General features: G+C 41.6%; 2 protein-coding genes across 2 annotated transcripts; both read right to left on the reverse strand.

Moving 5' to 3' along the window:
• Nucleotides 1-2,767: 2,767 nt before the first annotated feature.
• LOC117257532 (elastase-1-like) lies at nt 2,768-9,514 on the reverse strand. The gene is made up of 8 exons (XM_033627792.2): nt 9,388-9,514; nt 9,153-9,256; nt 6,558-6,658; nt 6,232-6,357; nt 4,906-5,042; nt 4,657-4,799; nt 3,027-3,176; nt 2,768-2,885 (listed from the first exon to the last, which is right to left on the reverse strand). The coding sequence occupies exons 1-8, from the start codon at nt 9,425-9,427 to the stop codon at nt 2,868-2,870; spliced, it is 819 nt and encodes a 272-aa protein (XP_033483683.2). The 5' UTR covers nt 9,428-9,514; the 3' UTR covers nt 2,768-2,867.
• A 323-nt stretch (nt 9,515-9,837) lies between these two features.
• Nucleotides 9,838-15,039, reverse strand: LOC117257533 (elastase-1-like). Its single transcript, XM_033627793.2, has 8 exons — nt 14,882-15,039; nt 14,512-14,609; nt 13,446-13,546; nt 12,911-13,036; nt 11,359-11,495; nt 11,139-11,281; nt 10,087-10,236; nt 9,838-9,967 (listed from the first exon to the last, which is right to left on the reverse strand). The coding sequence occupies exons 1-8, from the start codon at nt 14,919-14,921 to the stop codon at nt 9,956-9,958; spliced, it is 807 nt and encodes a 268-aa protein (XP_033483684.1). The 5' UTR covers nt 14,922-15,039; the 3' UTR covers nt 9,838-9,955.
• Between the last annotated feature and the right edge of the window lie 736 nt (nt 15,040-15,775).

A 15,775-nucleotide genomic window follows, 5' to 3' on the forward strand; every position in this document is an offset into this window, starting at 1 on the left:
GATTTCTTCTAGGAAACAGTACTTAAACTTGAGTATGACAGTAATACTCTAAGCACTATCAATTTCTTCATCTTCAATGACCACCTTGACATGGCTTTTGGGTATGACTTCAGTTTTCTAAATGTCTGATATAAATAGCACCAGGGACATAACCATGCTCCAGATTTAGGTGTATACCCAAATAACAGCTATGTGCTGCTATGGTTACCAAAATGTTAAGTGTGAGGTGTTATATGAGGATATGAGGTTGTGGAGCACATGCAGTATGTCATGTGTGGATTCAGATCATGCTTTTAAAGAACTACAGACTCATCAGTCATGGAAAATGAGTGTCTTATTAAGCACATAAATTCACACGCAGAAGGTAGAGGAGAGCGTGTAGGGAGGAGGTACTGTAATGATATTAGGATGTGTGCTACAACTTGTTGATTAATAGAGAGTAAGATGAATGTTGAAAGCTTACAGTAACAACCCCAAGGCCACAGTACAGTATTCCACTTATGCATTTATAAGTATTCATGAGGCCCGGCGGAGGTGCTGTTAACTCTGTGTGTCCCAGTGTTGGTAGTGTTTGGTAGAAACAGAGAGGACTTGGTTTACGGGAGGCAGACAGTTGTGTTTGAAATGTAGTCGTTTAGGCATCAATTATGTTATTATTCCAGCTGGCATTGGGTGAGAGGCGGGGTACACCCTGAACAGGTCACCAGACAATCACAGGGCTGACACACAGAGACAGACAACTATTCATGCTCACATTCACACCTATGGCCAATTTAGAGTCACCAGTTAACCTGATATGCATGTCTTTGGGTTGTGGGAGGAAGCTGGAGTACCCAGAGAAAACCCAGACTGACACGAAACATGCAACCCCTGCACAAAGGGGCTCCCCCACACCGGGATTGAACCCGAACATAGCAAAATAAAAAGAAAATACAGGCAGAGGGCCGAGGCTCTGCAAAATAGCCTACTACTTCTACTACTACTACTACTAATAATAATAATAGTAATAATAAACTTTATTTAGAACCTAAAATGCAGTATTTAAGTATTTAAAAACCAGAAACTTAAGGAGTGAATACAGTAAAATGACAAAATCCTAAAGAGATTTAAAACAATAAAAAAGGACAGTACTAGTAATAAAAACAAGTTGATAATGGTAAAAACAATAGCTGCTTTCACACTGTTCAAGGTGGGAATATATGCCACCTCACCGTTCTGTATGGAAGTTACAATTGTTGAATAGGAGGACATAGTGGTCTCGCTTTTAAGCCGGCACAGAGGTGCCAGGAGGTAGTATCAGTGCTGAAACTGTGTTTGTATAAACAGGACACTTGGCAGGAGGGGACTGTGGGCAGGACAAAGCGTGGCGTTTTGACGACGTGTTATGTGTGTGTGACCCCCTATGGGAAATTTAAAAGCATCTAATAGCAGTTAGCGGCTAACTCGAACAAGAGCAGTGGCCAAAAATGCAAAACAGCAAGATTCAGGAGCTCCTTATCATTATAGCAGAGGACGAGATCAGCCGCCATATAACAGAGGCAGTAAATGATTGTTATGCCTTTGTTGTTGTTGTTTAGAAATGCTGTTGATGGGTATGTTTTATGTCACACTAGAGGCTGATGCTGTTGTGTTAAATGTCACACCTCTTTTGATTACATGAAACCAACATGCAGTCTATAATCACACACACTGCAGCTGAATGATGCTGCCATTTTTTGATTGAAGGGACTACGTAGCAGCCCAATAGCACGATCTCTATGTAAAAAGAGCTAATGCTAACATATATTTTTTAAATCCTGCCTAGTTTACCTTTAACTGCAGATGTTACAATGTGAAACAGAAGAGCGTCTAATAAGTATGTAGAGCACATTGTGTGACATTTCTTAATTCAAATTTAAAGAGTCGTGCATCAGTAGTCCTATTGTAATAAAAGTATGGCTGGGAGGTTTGAACTAACACATCCACATTAATGATGGTTACTAACCTCCCCACAGGCCCTGCTTTAAATGTATTTATGGAAGATACTCCAGTGTTTCAAGGTCAAATTGAAACATTCAGTGAAATACTGGAGAAACAGATCTAAAGACATACAGGGTGCATTAGTTACGTCAACTGTCAGTCCATCTGTCTCAGCTGTTTCCATTCTGTTCATTGCTCAGCTGCAACATATGTGCGGTTCCCACTGTAGGCCGACTTATCATGCATGTACCGTGCTGCACTGTGTGCCCTCAATTAGTGCCTCCGTGCTCAATGCAGCCGTTTCCTTCAAAAAATGTCACAAACCCACCGGAGAGGGAGCAGAAAGGGTAACGCAGACCTTCTGTTTATGAAACACCAATCAGACCGATTTTTATCTGACCGATTTCTGATGGGAGCAAAGAGAAAACACAACTTTAATTTGAAAAATAGCTGGAATGATACACCAGGACAGGCACATGGAAACACTGCAAAATGGATGTCAGCATTTACTCAGGACTGCTGGCTGTCAGGACTCAGAATCAGATCAAATTTGCATTATGTCAAAAAAAAAACAAAAGTGTATGTTTGTGTCCCTGCTACAGCCCCTCAGTGCACCGTCTGCTCGTCTGTGTGTTTGTCCACTTTCTGTCACAGAGTGAACCTGCTGACGATGCTAACATGCTGCGCTGAATGGGAAAGTGGTGAATGTGACGTTTTTGGAAGGCCTGATAAGAAAGCAGCTCGTCAGGTGTTTATCTGAACATGTGCAGGACATCGGGCAGTAAGAAACAGTTTCAAAACACAAATGTTGATTGTTGCGCAAGTTTTATTTTGACCTGGGAATTTGGTTGCAGATGGAGAACAAGCTCAATTAAGTGGAATTTTGTGTTGCAAAATAATGATCCATTTCAAGGATTGTTCATGACCTGGAAGAAGAAAATTGCATATCATTAACTGCACATTCATTTCAGATGATTAGCCTTGAATAACTAAAATAACTTGCTGTTAAACTTAAATTCAGTTGATACAACATGTGAGTCTTTATATTGTTTGTGTTTTTGACTGACCGAGGTTATCCATGTGGTGAAGGCGGAGACGCGGGTGAAGACCGTAGGCTTCTGGGGCGCATTGCATCCCATGGCCGACACAAAGCTGGCTACCCCATGTACATACCACCTGTTGTTAACTTTGCAGCTAAGAGGGCCGCCAAAGTCACCCTGAAGGATGAAACACTATGTTAAATGCACACCGACATATAGCCACAAATATAGCATTTTTGACTTATAGCCTTCTGATGCATCAAGCTTTAGGGATTATTGGCTGATATTCAGGGGGTTTGGGGATCTTTATTGCAGCCTCCAGTTGTGCCTTAAACTAACGATAATGTGGATGTGTGTGTACTTTTACAATGGCTCAAAGGGCATCTACAAAACTGAAGAGGAGTTTGCTAGTAATCATTTATTCCACTGTGACTGCTAGACAGTTTTTTCTAAGTTACTGTAAGCTTGTTAAAGGTACACTATGCACGAACTGCTGGTTACTGTTTGTATACAGTTTTGCCACACACTTCTCTTGGGTCATAACCATAGACTGTAAAAATAATGGACGAAGCTATCGTGACGTCACCCGGTTATTTGTGGCTTCCTGTTTCAAAACTCGAGTTCAGCTATTCGGCTGTTGCTAGCTTGGTGCTAGCTTGGTGTTGTCGCGCCCGAAGTGACCATACTTAGGCAAGAGGACGGAGCTGTGGAGGAGCAAAGGGTGGATCTGACTGAGAATGAGGACACTACCAGCAGACGGCCTGTCACTCAAAGCGACCTGCCCTTAATTATGCATAATTTTTAGCCTTAATAAAATGTAAAGAGGTGACTTGTTTAAAAATTCACCCCTTGTACAGTTGTCATGAAGGGGGAAATTAGCTATAGACCAAAACTGTTGTTTGTACCAGGCTGTTTATTTCTGTTGCTGAAGATTCTCAGTCATCCAGGTCATGGTAACCTTTAGTGCTATATCGTAGGCAACTGGAGTTGCTTGAGTTTCTTGAAGATGTTTCACCTTTCATGCATGTTTCGACTCCACTTATCATCCACTCACACCTGGACCCATCTAACACACCCACACAGAGTTTAAAGACTGTGACTCCGTACCAGTCTGTTAGAACTGAAGATGCGTCTTGGATGAGAGGCAAAACGTCTTCTCGAAACTCAAGCGAGTCCAGCTGCCTACAATATAGCACTAACGATGTTTATTTCTGCTGTAAAGTTGGTTGGCAATGTTAAAATACATGGGGGTCTGTGAGGGCTGACTGGCTTCAGGAGCCAGCCTCAAGCAGACATTCGAGGAACTGCAGCTTTTAGCACCTCCCTGCTGGCTTCATTTTTCAGCCTCAGAGTTTGCCACTTGTTTATAAGTGATGATTTAAAGGAATTTCTTTTGTACTTTTCTTTAACAGCGAGAGTCTGGATGAAGAAAATCACATCACTTTACAGTGAAGCAGCCTTTAAAAACAGGAAAAGGCAACACTTAGAATATCGCAATATCCAAAATCTCTGATGATATCATGTCTCATATCACAATATCGGTATAATATCGATATATATTACCCAGTGCTAGTTAGAATCATAAGTGTGCTCAGTTTGATTGAGTTTAAGAAATATATTCTTCACTCTATCATATTTTTCACATCAGCAGACTCACATTGCATCCTGACTGAGCGCCTCCTCCAGCACAGATCATAGTGGTCTTGACGGTGCTGCCCCACCAGCCAAAGCTGGTGCAAGTCTCATGGTCGACAACAGGAAGGTAAGCCTGCCTCATTCTGTTTGACATACTTCCACCAGCTGAAGGTACACAGAAGGGAGACATACACCATGTACGGTGCATCTGAGATGACTGCATGTGTGAGATACTGACAATACAGAGTGTGAAGATTTGCATTTGACTCACTGGAGGTGCGTCCGTATCCAGTGATGTAGCAGGCGTAGTTATGGGGCAGGATCTCACCATAAGGAGGCAGATAGACCAGCCCCACATACGAGTTTAAGACGGCGTCCGAAGACAGCCGCAACAGGGCGATGTCATTACTAAAAGTCAAAGAATGGGACTTGAAAATCTTGTACTGGAGTTGTATCATTTAATTAAAGCTCAACATGGTCCTATTGGAATGAGCATCACCAGAAATATGCTGAACAGATATGTTGCCAGTGACTTTTAAACAATGGTGCCTACAGAAGGCATCACTCAGGCTTAATGTAACTCAAAGGCAGCTAATAAATCCATCTAAATTTCCTTTTTAAGTGTAATGATAAACACTGTAACTCAAAGGCCCAAGTTGTGTGAAACTAATCTGTTAAAGGGACAGTTCACCACAAAATCAAAAATACATATTTTTCCTCTGATGACGGGTTCACACTACATGATGGCGTGAAACAGCAGAGGCATTTATCAACCTGGTGAGTACTGCCATTAGCATCAGGCTGATAGGAATATTATTTTCTCATAGTGGAATATTTAAGGTGATAAAATTAAAAATGAGTGGTGGAAATTTTACTTACCACAACTGCAGAGGGTATTACCTTCATTTGAAACAGACTACATTAGAAACGGAGCTTTATTATGTCGTCAATTCAAACTCAGCACTTCCTGTAGCTTTTTAAAATTAAAAGTCCCTCATAACTTCGGTTGAGAGAATCCCTTCATTTTCTAAAACATTTACTAAGTACAGCCATAGTGACTGAAATAATAGTAATAATAATACAAACAGGACAAGAATAACTTGATGACATTACACACACCGTGACAGACAACCAGGGATGGTTGATCATGAACCAGCGTGTAGTCCGTCATGGCCACGACCATAAAACTTTATGACTCCACTGTCGCCTAATTTCACATAGTGACTGTCTGAACAGACAAAGATATTGTGTAGTGTGAACCTGTGTGTAGTGTGAGTTGCCGAGTGTTGGAGATATCGGCCTTAGAGATGTCTACTATCTTTCGAATATAATGGAGCTAGATGGCACTCGGCTTGTGGTGCTTGTGGTTTGTGGCTTGTGGTGCCTTCACGGCATACATCTTCATGGCTGATATCTCCAACAATCGACAACTCACACCAAAACAATCTAGAGTGACAAATAGCACTACAGGTAAGAGGGAAAATGTTCGCTGGGGTGAACTGTCCCTTTAAAGAAAATAAGTGTTACCCCAAATGTTGACTGTATGCAGTCTATTAGAATTAGACAGATACTACAGTGCAACAACAGACAGACCCACCCAGAGGAGATGCTGTTATTGTTCCAATCAGGATGGATGTAAATATTGTTGACACTCCTGTATTGCTCTGTGTGATGGGTGCTGTGCAGGATGAGGTCACCGAGGACCACACGCAGCGAGCTGGAACTGTTCAAGCTTGGGTTAGTTTTTTTGTTTCCACAATAAAACATCATAAGACAGGTGAGAAACAAAGTCACGAGAGCAAACAGAAAACACGTATTTGTGCAGGTGCCGTGAAACAAAACAAAAAATATGTATGCGTGGGCATGTAACATTTACTTACTTTAGAACAATATAAGGATAATAACATCAACTGTATGTGTTACCTGAACACGCAGTGAGCAGCCGTCAGCACCCATGCTTTACCGATCAGCGTTCCTCCACAGAAATGGTGATAGGAGCCATCAGAGTAGTATTGAAGAGAAACCTGGAGCAGGACAAAATATTACTTCTTCCAGCCTTAAAAACATGGCAGGGATGTACTCAAAATTATTCTCTTTATTATTACAGTAACTTTACACTAGTCCTGCTCACAGGATATAGACTGTGGATATAAAGCCTGTCACTGTCCGCCAGTCTCAGACAGTTACACGCTTCCTGCCTGTTACTGTTTTAAAAATCCCAGTCATTACATCAACTTCCAAGCGAGCAACCTACACTCTTAAATGTCTTTTAAGTTTTATGTGTTTTTTTTCTTTGCAGGGATTTCGCAATTTTAATGCCAGAGCTCACCTCGCACCGAAAGTTCCGTGCCGATACTATATTTCAAGGACGCCATGGCTGCGTCCTGGGCTTAGGGCCTCCCAAGACAATTTTGATTAGCTTAAAGAAATACAAACAACCCACAGTATTTTTTTCCCTTAGTGCGGAGTTAAGATTAATTCAGCCAGACCTTTCTCCAACGCTGGCACAGCATGTGATAGGTCTGGCTATGCAAGAGTACATTACCATGGCTTCACACTTGTATTAGAGTAAAGTGGCTGATATATGAGCGCAGATTTGAAAAATATAAGCATTTTGTAACATGCAGTTACAAAGGCATAACCACTTTATTGTTAATAGTAGTTGAGAAATATCTTAGAAACACCTTATCGCCTTTTTAAGATTTTTTTTCTTAAAGCAGTAATTTGATATTTTGGGACATATGCTTTTTTCTTGCTTGCCGAGAGATAGATGGTATGGTTTATATCTACGCTGAATATGAGGCTACAGCTAGCAGCCAGTTAGCTTAGCTTAGCATGTCTCCAAGACTGGAGACAGCCAACATAGGTCTGTATAATTATTTTATAGGGTTACAAGAAAATATCGGCTCATCATCAATAACGGCCGATATTGGCTTTAAAATGAAATATATGAATCGGCCAACGTGGTTTTTCTTATTTTGAACAATGAATGAATATCACATACATCGAAAAGTATTGTATTTAATGTCTCCATCTGCTGGTGGGCCATCACGATAAAAGTATGCATGCATAATATGATGTTAACTCCACCTCAGAAGAGACTTGATGATCACTAAAATTAGTTAGGGCAAAAAGTGGGTATATCAATATTGTTATTGCTTAGTAGTCAAATGAGTTGTTACATATCGGCATATCGGATATCAGCAAAAAATCCAATATCATGCATCCCTAAAATATGTTTGGAGGGCAACATAATGCAGAGAAAATTAAATTTTTTATTAACATAAAGAGGAAATATTACCAATCAACATAATGTTACCAATCAACATATTCCACCCAAATCAGGCAACACAGTATCCACTGATGGTGACATGCAGCAAAGAGCCACAGGTTGGAACTGAGCCCAGGCTGCTGCACAGGACTCAGCCTATATGAAGTGCACACTCTACCAGGTGAGCTAGAGGTCGCCCAAGGCTTACTCATTATAAACATGATAAATACCACCTTGTTCAGTCCGTTAGAGGAACATTTCACCCCCCAAATGACCACTTGTTATCAATAACTCACTCTGTGTTATCTTGCATGCCCCAAACAAACAGTCTGTTTGTTTGTATTACTGTGTGACTTTGATGTTTTTAATGGTTAGTTCGGATTAATCAAAATCACACAATAACACCGACAAACCACAAATTGATGCAGCTGTAGACCAGCAGCTCCAGTGATCAATGTGGTAAAATTACAGTTTTGTCAGTGGAGTCCGGCTTTGTAGAGAGCACAGATAAGTTTCACTCTTATTTTGGTGCTGGACAGGGCTGTCTGTTTGGGAAATAATGAGCCCATGACTGGATAAATGAGATTTTGATTGTGCTGCACAAGTTATGTAAGAGTTTGTAAATGGATGTTTTGATATAATTTTTCTGTTGTTAAATGCTGTCGCCTATGACTTCAAATCATCAAGAATATTCTCCGTTTGTGGATCCGTTGTTCAGTGGAGGCATGTGAGAAGTTTCTTCATGAATACGATGTCACACAAGGTGAGAAGTTGGTGTACAAATGGTCATTTGGGGGTTGGAATTTTCCTTTAAGCATGAAAACGGTAAGATGTGGGATCTTGTCACCTTCGGACAGCGCTAGGCAAGCTGTTTCCCATCTGTCTTTGGTGTATATGCTAAGCTAAACTAACCAGCTGTCGGCTGTCGCAAATCTGAGAGTTGGTGTCAATCTTGTCCTCTAACTTCTCAGGAAGTAAGTGAATACGTACAAATCCCAAAATAGCAAACTTTTCCTTTTACAAACTATTTTTTAGTCTCATTCCTCTGGAGATAATACAAGGACTCTGTTGTCAGAATTAGTTCAAGAGTTGACCTGTAACCTTTGAAAAACAGATCTGCTTCATGCAGTGTTGCCCATTTTCCAAACCCCACAAGTATTTTGGATCCACGCTCTACCTGTACTCAGGACCTTGTACTTACACAACCTTTTTTTTACATGTTCTATCTGGCTACTGTGAAACTGTACCTGCCAAGGCCAGGAGTAGTGATGAGCCACCTGATCACCTCCCACAACTCTCCCTGCAGGGCCGCTCTCCTCGTAGTCAGACCGAGGCTCCAACTCAGCCAGCACTGAGGCACGGAGGAAACCCATCAACACACCATTTAAACACGATTACACCTTGTGTTAATTTATCTAAATTCTTAGTTTTAACTATTTGTCAGCGGTGGATTATTAACAGTACAGCTTTGATATTTCTTACCTGTGGCTGTGAGAGTGGTGAACAGCAGAAACACGAGCATGTCCGCGGCGTCTCTTTATTTCTAAATGCATGTCTCACTCTTTTATAGCCTGAGCCGACCTTAACTTGATGTGCACCCTCTACTGGGTGTTGCAGTGGTCAAAGAGGCACCTGTGGTCCGTCTCAGGCTTTATCGCATTTTGAGATAGTGTGTGACGGCATGTTGCCACATCACACTGGATTTACGGAAACATTAAGAGTGTTTTTTAAGAACCTCCTGTGCAGAACATTTATTTCACAGTCTGTGACCACACTTTAATTTAAGTAGTTGGATGCTACGTAAAATAAATCCAGGAATTTGTATTTTTAGGTGTCTTTTGCACATATTTTGTTGCATAGTTTGAAGTCAAAAGAATAATGACACACATAACAGTGGTTACATAAACTTTCTGATGAGAAATGAGTCATCACTTGAAGTTTAATGAAGTTTATTTTTTGTAGAATGAAACCAGACAAACAAGGAAGCACAACAGATGAAAACGTGGTTCAATGTGGTCTCTTTCTTTGTGTGCTGCAACATGGATTCGGTTTACACCATGATCTGGAAAAGAGAAGAAGAAAGTAATGATTACACAACATATGCAACTTAATCCCGATTAAACCCGCACCTGTCCTAGCATTCCTTTACGTATGATAGATGTATGTATCCCTAATACTTACGGAGTCCATCCATTCGATGTAGGCGGAGACACGGGTGAAGACGGTGGGCTTCTTGGGGGCGTTGCATCCCATACCAGACACAAAGCTGGCAATGCCATGGACGTAGTATTTTCCGTTGACAAGGCAGTTCAGAGGGCCGCCAGAGTCACCCTGAGAGGAACGAGATTAAAGAGAACACATTGATCAGGATTCAGTGGTGGATACTCAATATAAATAACACCATATTACAGTTACTGTATTGTAGGGTTAAAGGGACAGTTCACCCTAAAATCTAAACTACATATTTTTTCCTCTTACCTGTAGTGTTATTTATCAGTCTAGATTGTTTTGGTGTGAGTTGCCGAGTGTTGGAGATATTGGCCGTAGAGATGTCTGCCTTCTCTCTAATATAATGGAGCTATATGGCACTTGACTTGTGGTGCTCAAAGCGCCAAAAAAATACCTTCATAAAATTCATCAGCAATGTCTCTTTCCAGAAATCATGACCCAGCTATTCAAGATAATCCACAGACCTTGTTGTGAGCAGTTTCGTGCAGGAACTATTTTCTTCCTACTGAACTACACCTGCCAATCGTATCGCTGTGCAGAAGGATGAGTGCATCTACTCATGAACAAGAGGCTCATGACCGCACAACATGTAAATATGAAAGGCGTCCTCCTTGGCTAAGCTGTAACGTTAGCTAGATGCTAGGTGAGCTAGCAGTAGATGCATGCTTCCTTCTGCGTGGTGATATGGTTGGTGGGTGTAGTTTGATAGAAAGAAAATAGTTCCCACATGAAACTGCTCACAACACTAGAGGCAGCACAACAGGTAAAAGGAAAGCAGGTATTTTTGATTTGGGGTGAACTGTCCCTTTAAAATTGCGCAGGACTTTTTTCTCTTCTTTGTGGTTTTTAGTGTTCTTCCACCAACTGAATCACTTCACTACTTTACTGACATACAAATTAAACACAGTCTAAGTCAAAGCCAAAAAACTCCTCTATAATAAGACTTTGCAGTAATATAGTTTTAGTTACTCCAACATTTCTTTTTCGTGTAGGAGGAGACTCACGTTGCATCCAGCCTCGGCACCACCACCACCACACACCATGGTGGTCTTGACAGTGCTGCCCCACCAGCCAGGACTAGTGCAGGTCTTGTGGTCGACCAGAGGAAGATAGGCCTGCTTCAGCTGGGCGGACAGGCTGCCACCGGCTGAACAAAGTAAAATTTGAAAGGTTTACAAAAACTAAAAGTGATCAGCCCTGACAGTAACCTTGCAGTCTACTCACTGGAGGTGCGTCCCCATCCGGTGATGTAGCAGAGGTTGTTGTGGGGCAGAATCTGGCCACTTGGAGGCAGAGAGCCCAGCTGGACGTAGGAGTTCAGGGTGGCGTCAGAAGACAAACGCAGCAGGGCGATGTCATACCTGAGGTGGAGATGCATGGATTAAACAGGAGGCACCAAAAATAGCTTTGCAAAGATACTACACTCCCAAGGAGGACATTTTGTTCGTGGGTTAGACCGCCTCCACCCTTAGGTGACATTCTTACCTTCATACCAGAACATACTTTGCCCAGAGATGTTTGGGAAATTAGAGAAATGGATTCCCCTCGAAACATTCTAACTTATTTAAAGGGCTGTACAGAATAGTTTGAAGCTTCACTAATGTTAACACAAAGTCTAAATCAACATGCTGTGCAGCTTTTGTTTTCTATTATTAAGCTCCGACCAGCAGCTCTATGGTTCGCATGGTTGTTAGGCTGCTTGCTCTGTTGGTCAGTCAGTCAAGCCGACGCCAACAGAAATCTCTCCACCCTTCTGGCAACCATAGGTTTTGGCTTGGGAGGTTCAAATGTGGCATTTTCAGTGGTTGTTGCGCCTGCGTAGGATTGTTTCCACCTCGTTTGATCCAGTTATTTCCAATAACTCCAGAGCACTGTAAAGTCCAGAAGTCAAAATTTATAGAAAAAAGATAGATGTAATCAGTAATGTTTTTATCTAAGAAAATACTCTGCTTCAAGTCAGATTAATTATTATTTCATTATTGACTAAAGTCCAGACAGGCCTCTTGGCTGACTGATAGGGGTGGACCTGGGGAAACAACCCAGATTCCCAGAAGACATTGTGGAGACCACCCTTAGACTGGACATTGTGCTGGTACCAGTAGCATTAAAACAAGTGGTCATGCTGGAGCTGACGGTGCCCTGGGAGGAGCGCATGGAAGAGGCAAGTGAGCGTAAGAGACAAGTAAAAGACAAGCCATTAGCAGAGCTTCAGGGGCTGCAGAAAAAGCTTCACAATGGCTGTGGATCAGGAGGGACATGTCGTGGTCTAATGGTGCTGGACACAGGCTGGGAACTGATAAGTCCCGGTCGGGTCGCCAGGGTGAGAGGGTCTGAAGTTGAGACCCGAAACTCCCATTGACCCCTGGTACTGTCGCTGATGATGTGTCCAAACGCATCACTAGATGTATGTATCTACCGTGTTATTATTTGTTGGCAGCTTAGCAGCAATGTAACACCATAAATTACATTTATACATAAAAGGAAGTTGATTTAAAAAAATAGACTAATTCATTTAATGGGATTAATTAATTCAAAGTGAGGATTTTGTTTGTGTATTTTTTTTAAGGTGATGACATCATAAAATCTGACAACATACACTCAAAGCATCATTTGAAAACCTCACTAGAGTCTTCAAGTGTAAAAAACAAAAGCAAAAGACATTCGTTACAACACTGCTTACTTATGTAAAATTGCTTTTAAACAGATAAACTCAACAGAAACATGCAAATTAAAGACACTTAAAATCGTACGAATGTAAGAAAAATGAAATCCTCACCCAGCAGACACTCTGCCGGAGTCCCATCTGGGATGGATGTAAACCTGGCTGACACTCTTGATCTGCTCTCTGCCACTGTCGCTGTAGAGGTCATGTTCACCGATAACGACACGCCACGTCCTACTGCTGCAATATTAAAGAAAAAAAACCCAAAAACAATCAATGATTAGTTTTGACTCTAATGACTAACTTCTGACCAGCATAGCCTAATGATTTCCTATTACAGTAAACTGATGTAAAATGTAAAGGTCACAATATGCCCGGTTTTTATTATTATGATTATTATTCCTTTGTTTGGAGACATTTCTTTCCCTCTAATAAAATAAATGAATCCTCTTGGTATGTGACAGTTATAAATGAGGCCGCGAGAACTTTCCTTGCGCTGGTGACATTTAGAAACACTGAAATAAATCATACCTCGGTGCTGCGATAAGAGCGCGCCGTGGATATTAAAGTCAAAGTAATCACAAACTGCACCTAAAACTCATACAGCCAAAGAATCCCGAGGCCGTGCTCGAGTTAATCATTACGTTACCTGTCCACGCAGTGAGCAGCAGTCATGACCCATCCTCTCTCGATCAGGGTGCCTCCACATGTGTGGTAGAACCTGCTGCCAGATTTGTACTGGAGAGAGATCTAAGGGGGAGAAAGCAGACCAGAGTTATGTATGTGTGAAAATATTAAAGGGATAGTTGGGATTTCTTGAAGTGGGGTTGTGTGAGATGCTTAACTATAGTCAGTGTATTACACACAGTAGATGTAAGTCAGCATGTCCCCAGTTTGGAGAAGCAGGCTGGAGTCTGACATGGAAGCTAAGCATTGTACTGTTGTGGATAGGCTCAAAAACAAATTGTATTTTAGCCACATAAAAAAGTCCCACCGGAAAAAACAAATATCAGTTTAAGTATATGCTATATTTAGAGTATTTTCACTGATTTACCTCTTACTTAATGCCTATTATTCAGTCCCGTGTATGCTCTCATCAGAGCCACCAGACTCCATTGAGAAAAACAGCATTTTAACATTGCTGAACACAGGAGCTGCTGGTCTACTGCTGCCTTGATCAGTTAGTTAGTTGATGTTATCGTGTGACTTTGTTCAACCCAAACTAATCCTTTAAAGCACCAAAGTCACATAATATCACAAACAAATGAACTGATCGAGGCAGCAGTAGACCAGCAGCTCCTGTGTTCAGCAGTGTTAAATCGATGCTTTTCTCAATGGAGTCTGGCATTGAAGAGAGCCATATAACAGCTTCATTTTTCAGTGGAAATCACTGTCTGACATTCAGGTGAAGAAGTGAAAATACTCTCAATATAGCGTACACTTAAACTGATTATGATTTTTTAAGTTGGGACTTTTTTTAGGTGGCTAAAAGCCTCTGTGTACTTCAGCCTGCTTCTCCAAACTGAGGGCGTGCTGACCACTTTCCACTGTGCGTAATACACCAGCTATGGATCAGTACTCCATACAACCCCACTTCAAAAATTCTGACCTATCCCTTTAAGAGGTGTAATTGAAAAAGGGCTCTGTATTGCCCTGAAACATGATTTCATTGTCTGCTGAAATTCAGTTTTTGATCCTGTGTTACAGTAGATTACCTGCCAGGGCCAGGAGTTAGGTCTGGCCACTTCACCTCCAACAACTCTTTCAAAGCTGTCCTCCAGGTACCTGGGCTGGGGCTCCAGCTCAGCCAGCACTGGTTAAAAACATAAAAACAAAGGGACAATTTAAATGTGTATTCTCAGAAGCTTTATCGTGCGGTTGCACCTACAGAAATCAGAAAGGAGAAATGAGGCCAGCCAGACGGAGCGCACAGGTAGAGCAGATTATGCGTAGCTCCTGTGTGTGTTGACTAAACTAAAAAATGAGTGAGTGACTGGATGACAGAGTGAGTGACTGACTGAATGAGACAGAAAGAGATCAATGATGAATGGTTATACGGTGCGGCGTGTGCTGTCATTTTCTTACCCAGGGCTGCGAGACTTGTCAACACCAGAAACCTAAGCATGTCTGCAGTGTGTCACAACGTTTCTGCGAGGAACGAACGCTCCTCATCGTCTTTTATACCTCAACACGACCTTCACTTGGTCTGGAAATGTATGACTGTTCTTTACCCTGTGACAAAAGCCAGGTATGCAGCTGTGGTCTGTCTCACACGGTGTTATCACACTCGGTTACCACACACCTCCTGCTTTGACCAGTACCAAAGAATGACATGTTCCAGACTGAGAGGTATATCACTGGATGACATGAGTCAGAGTGATTCAAAGGACTTAGAAGGGTATTTATGTATTTGTCATGTTTGATAAAGTCCACCGTATCTATTCTGGGCAACTCTTTATAAAGGGAAAACATATTTTTGTCAGAAATTTGGCCTAAAGGCGAGAAGTGTATAATGTTTGGACCGGCTGACCTTTTGGCTGTATTAAATGTCTAACACGAAGGAGAACGTCACTACATTGTCTTTGATCATGTTTAGTTGTTACTCTCCAACATGAAACCTTGGAATGAATCGTCTGATGTAACAGAGTGCAAGTTGTTGAGAATATTTACATCACAAAATAATCACGTGTCCATTTTGAACCAGCATGAATTATGGAGTCAGCATGGGGAAGCATGTTTCTGTGTCATCTCTTGTCCCAAGTGGCTCTGTGAGAGGAGGAAGGGAAGAGAAGACTACGCTACACGCTAATACAGTGCAAGCAGTTTGTGATGGAATGCAACAGAGGTTGCTGTTAAAATGAGAGGAAAATATCTTCCTTTGTTGTTTAGTGACACAATTTTTGGGTCATTCAGCGACTTCAGCTGAGTAACTGTAGATTGTTTTGTCTGTTACTGTGGCGTCTTTTCCAAGCACTCAAG

Source organism: Epinephelus lanceolatus, chromosome 1 (assembly GCF_041903045.1).
Source record: "Epinephelus lanceolatus isolate andai-2023 chromosome 1, ASM4190304v1, whole genome shotgun sequence".
Classification (NCBI taxonomy): Eukaryota; Metazoa; Chordata; class Actinopteri; order Perciformes; family Serranidae; genus Epinephelus; species Epinephelus lanceolatus.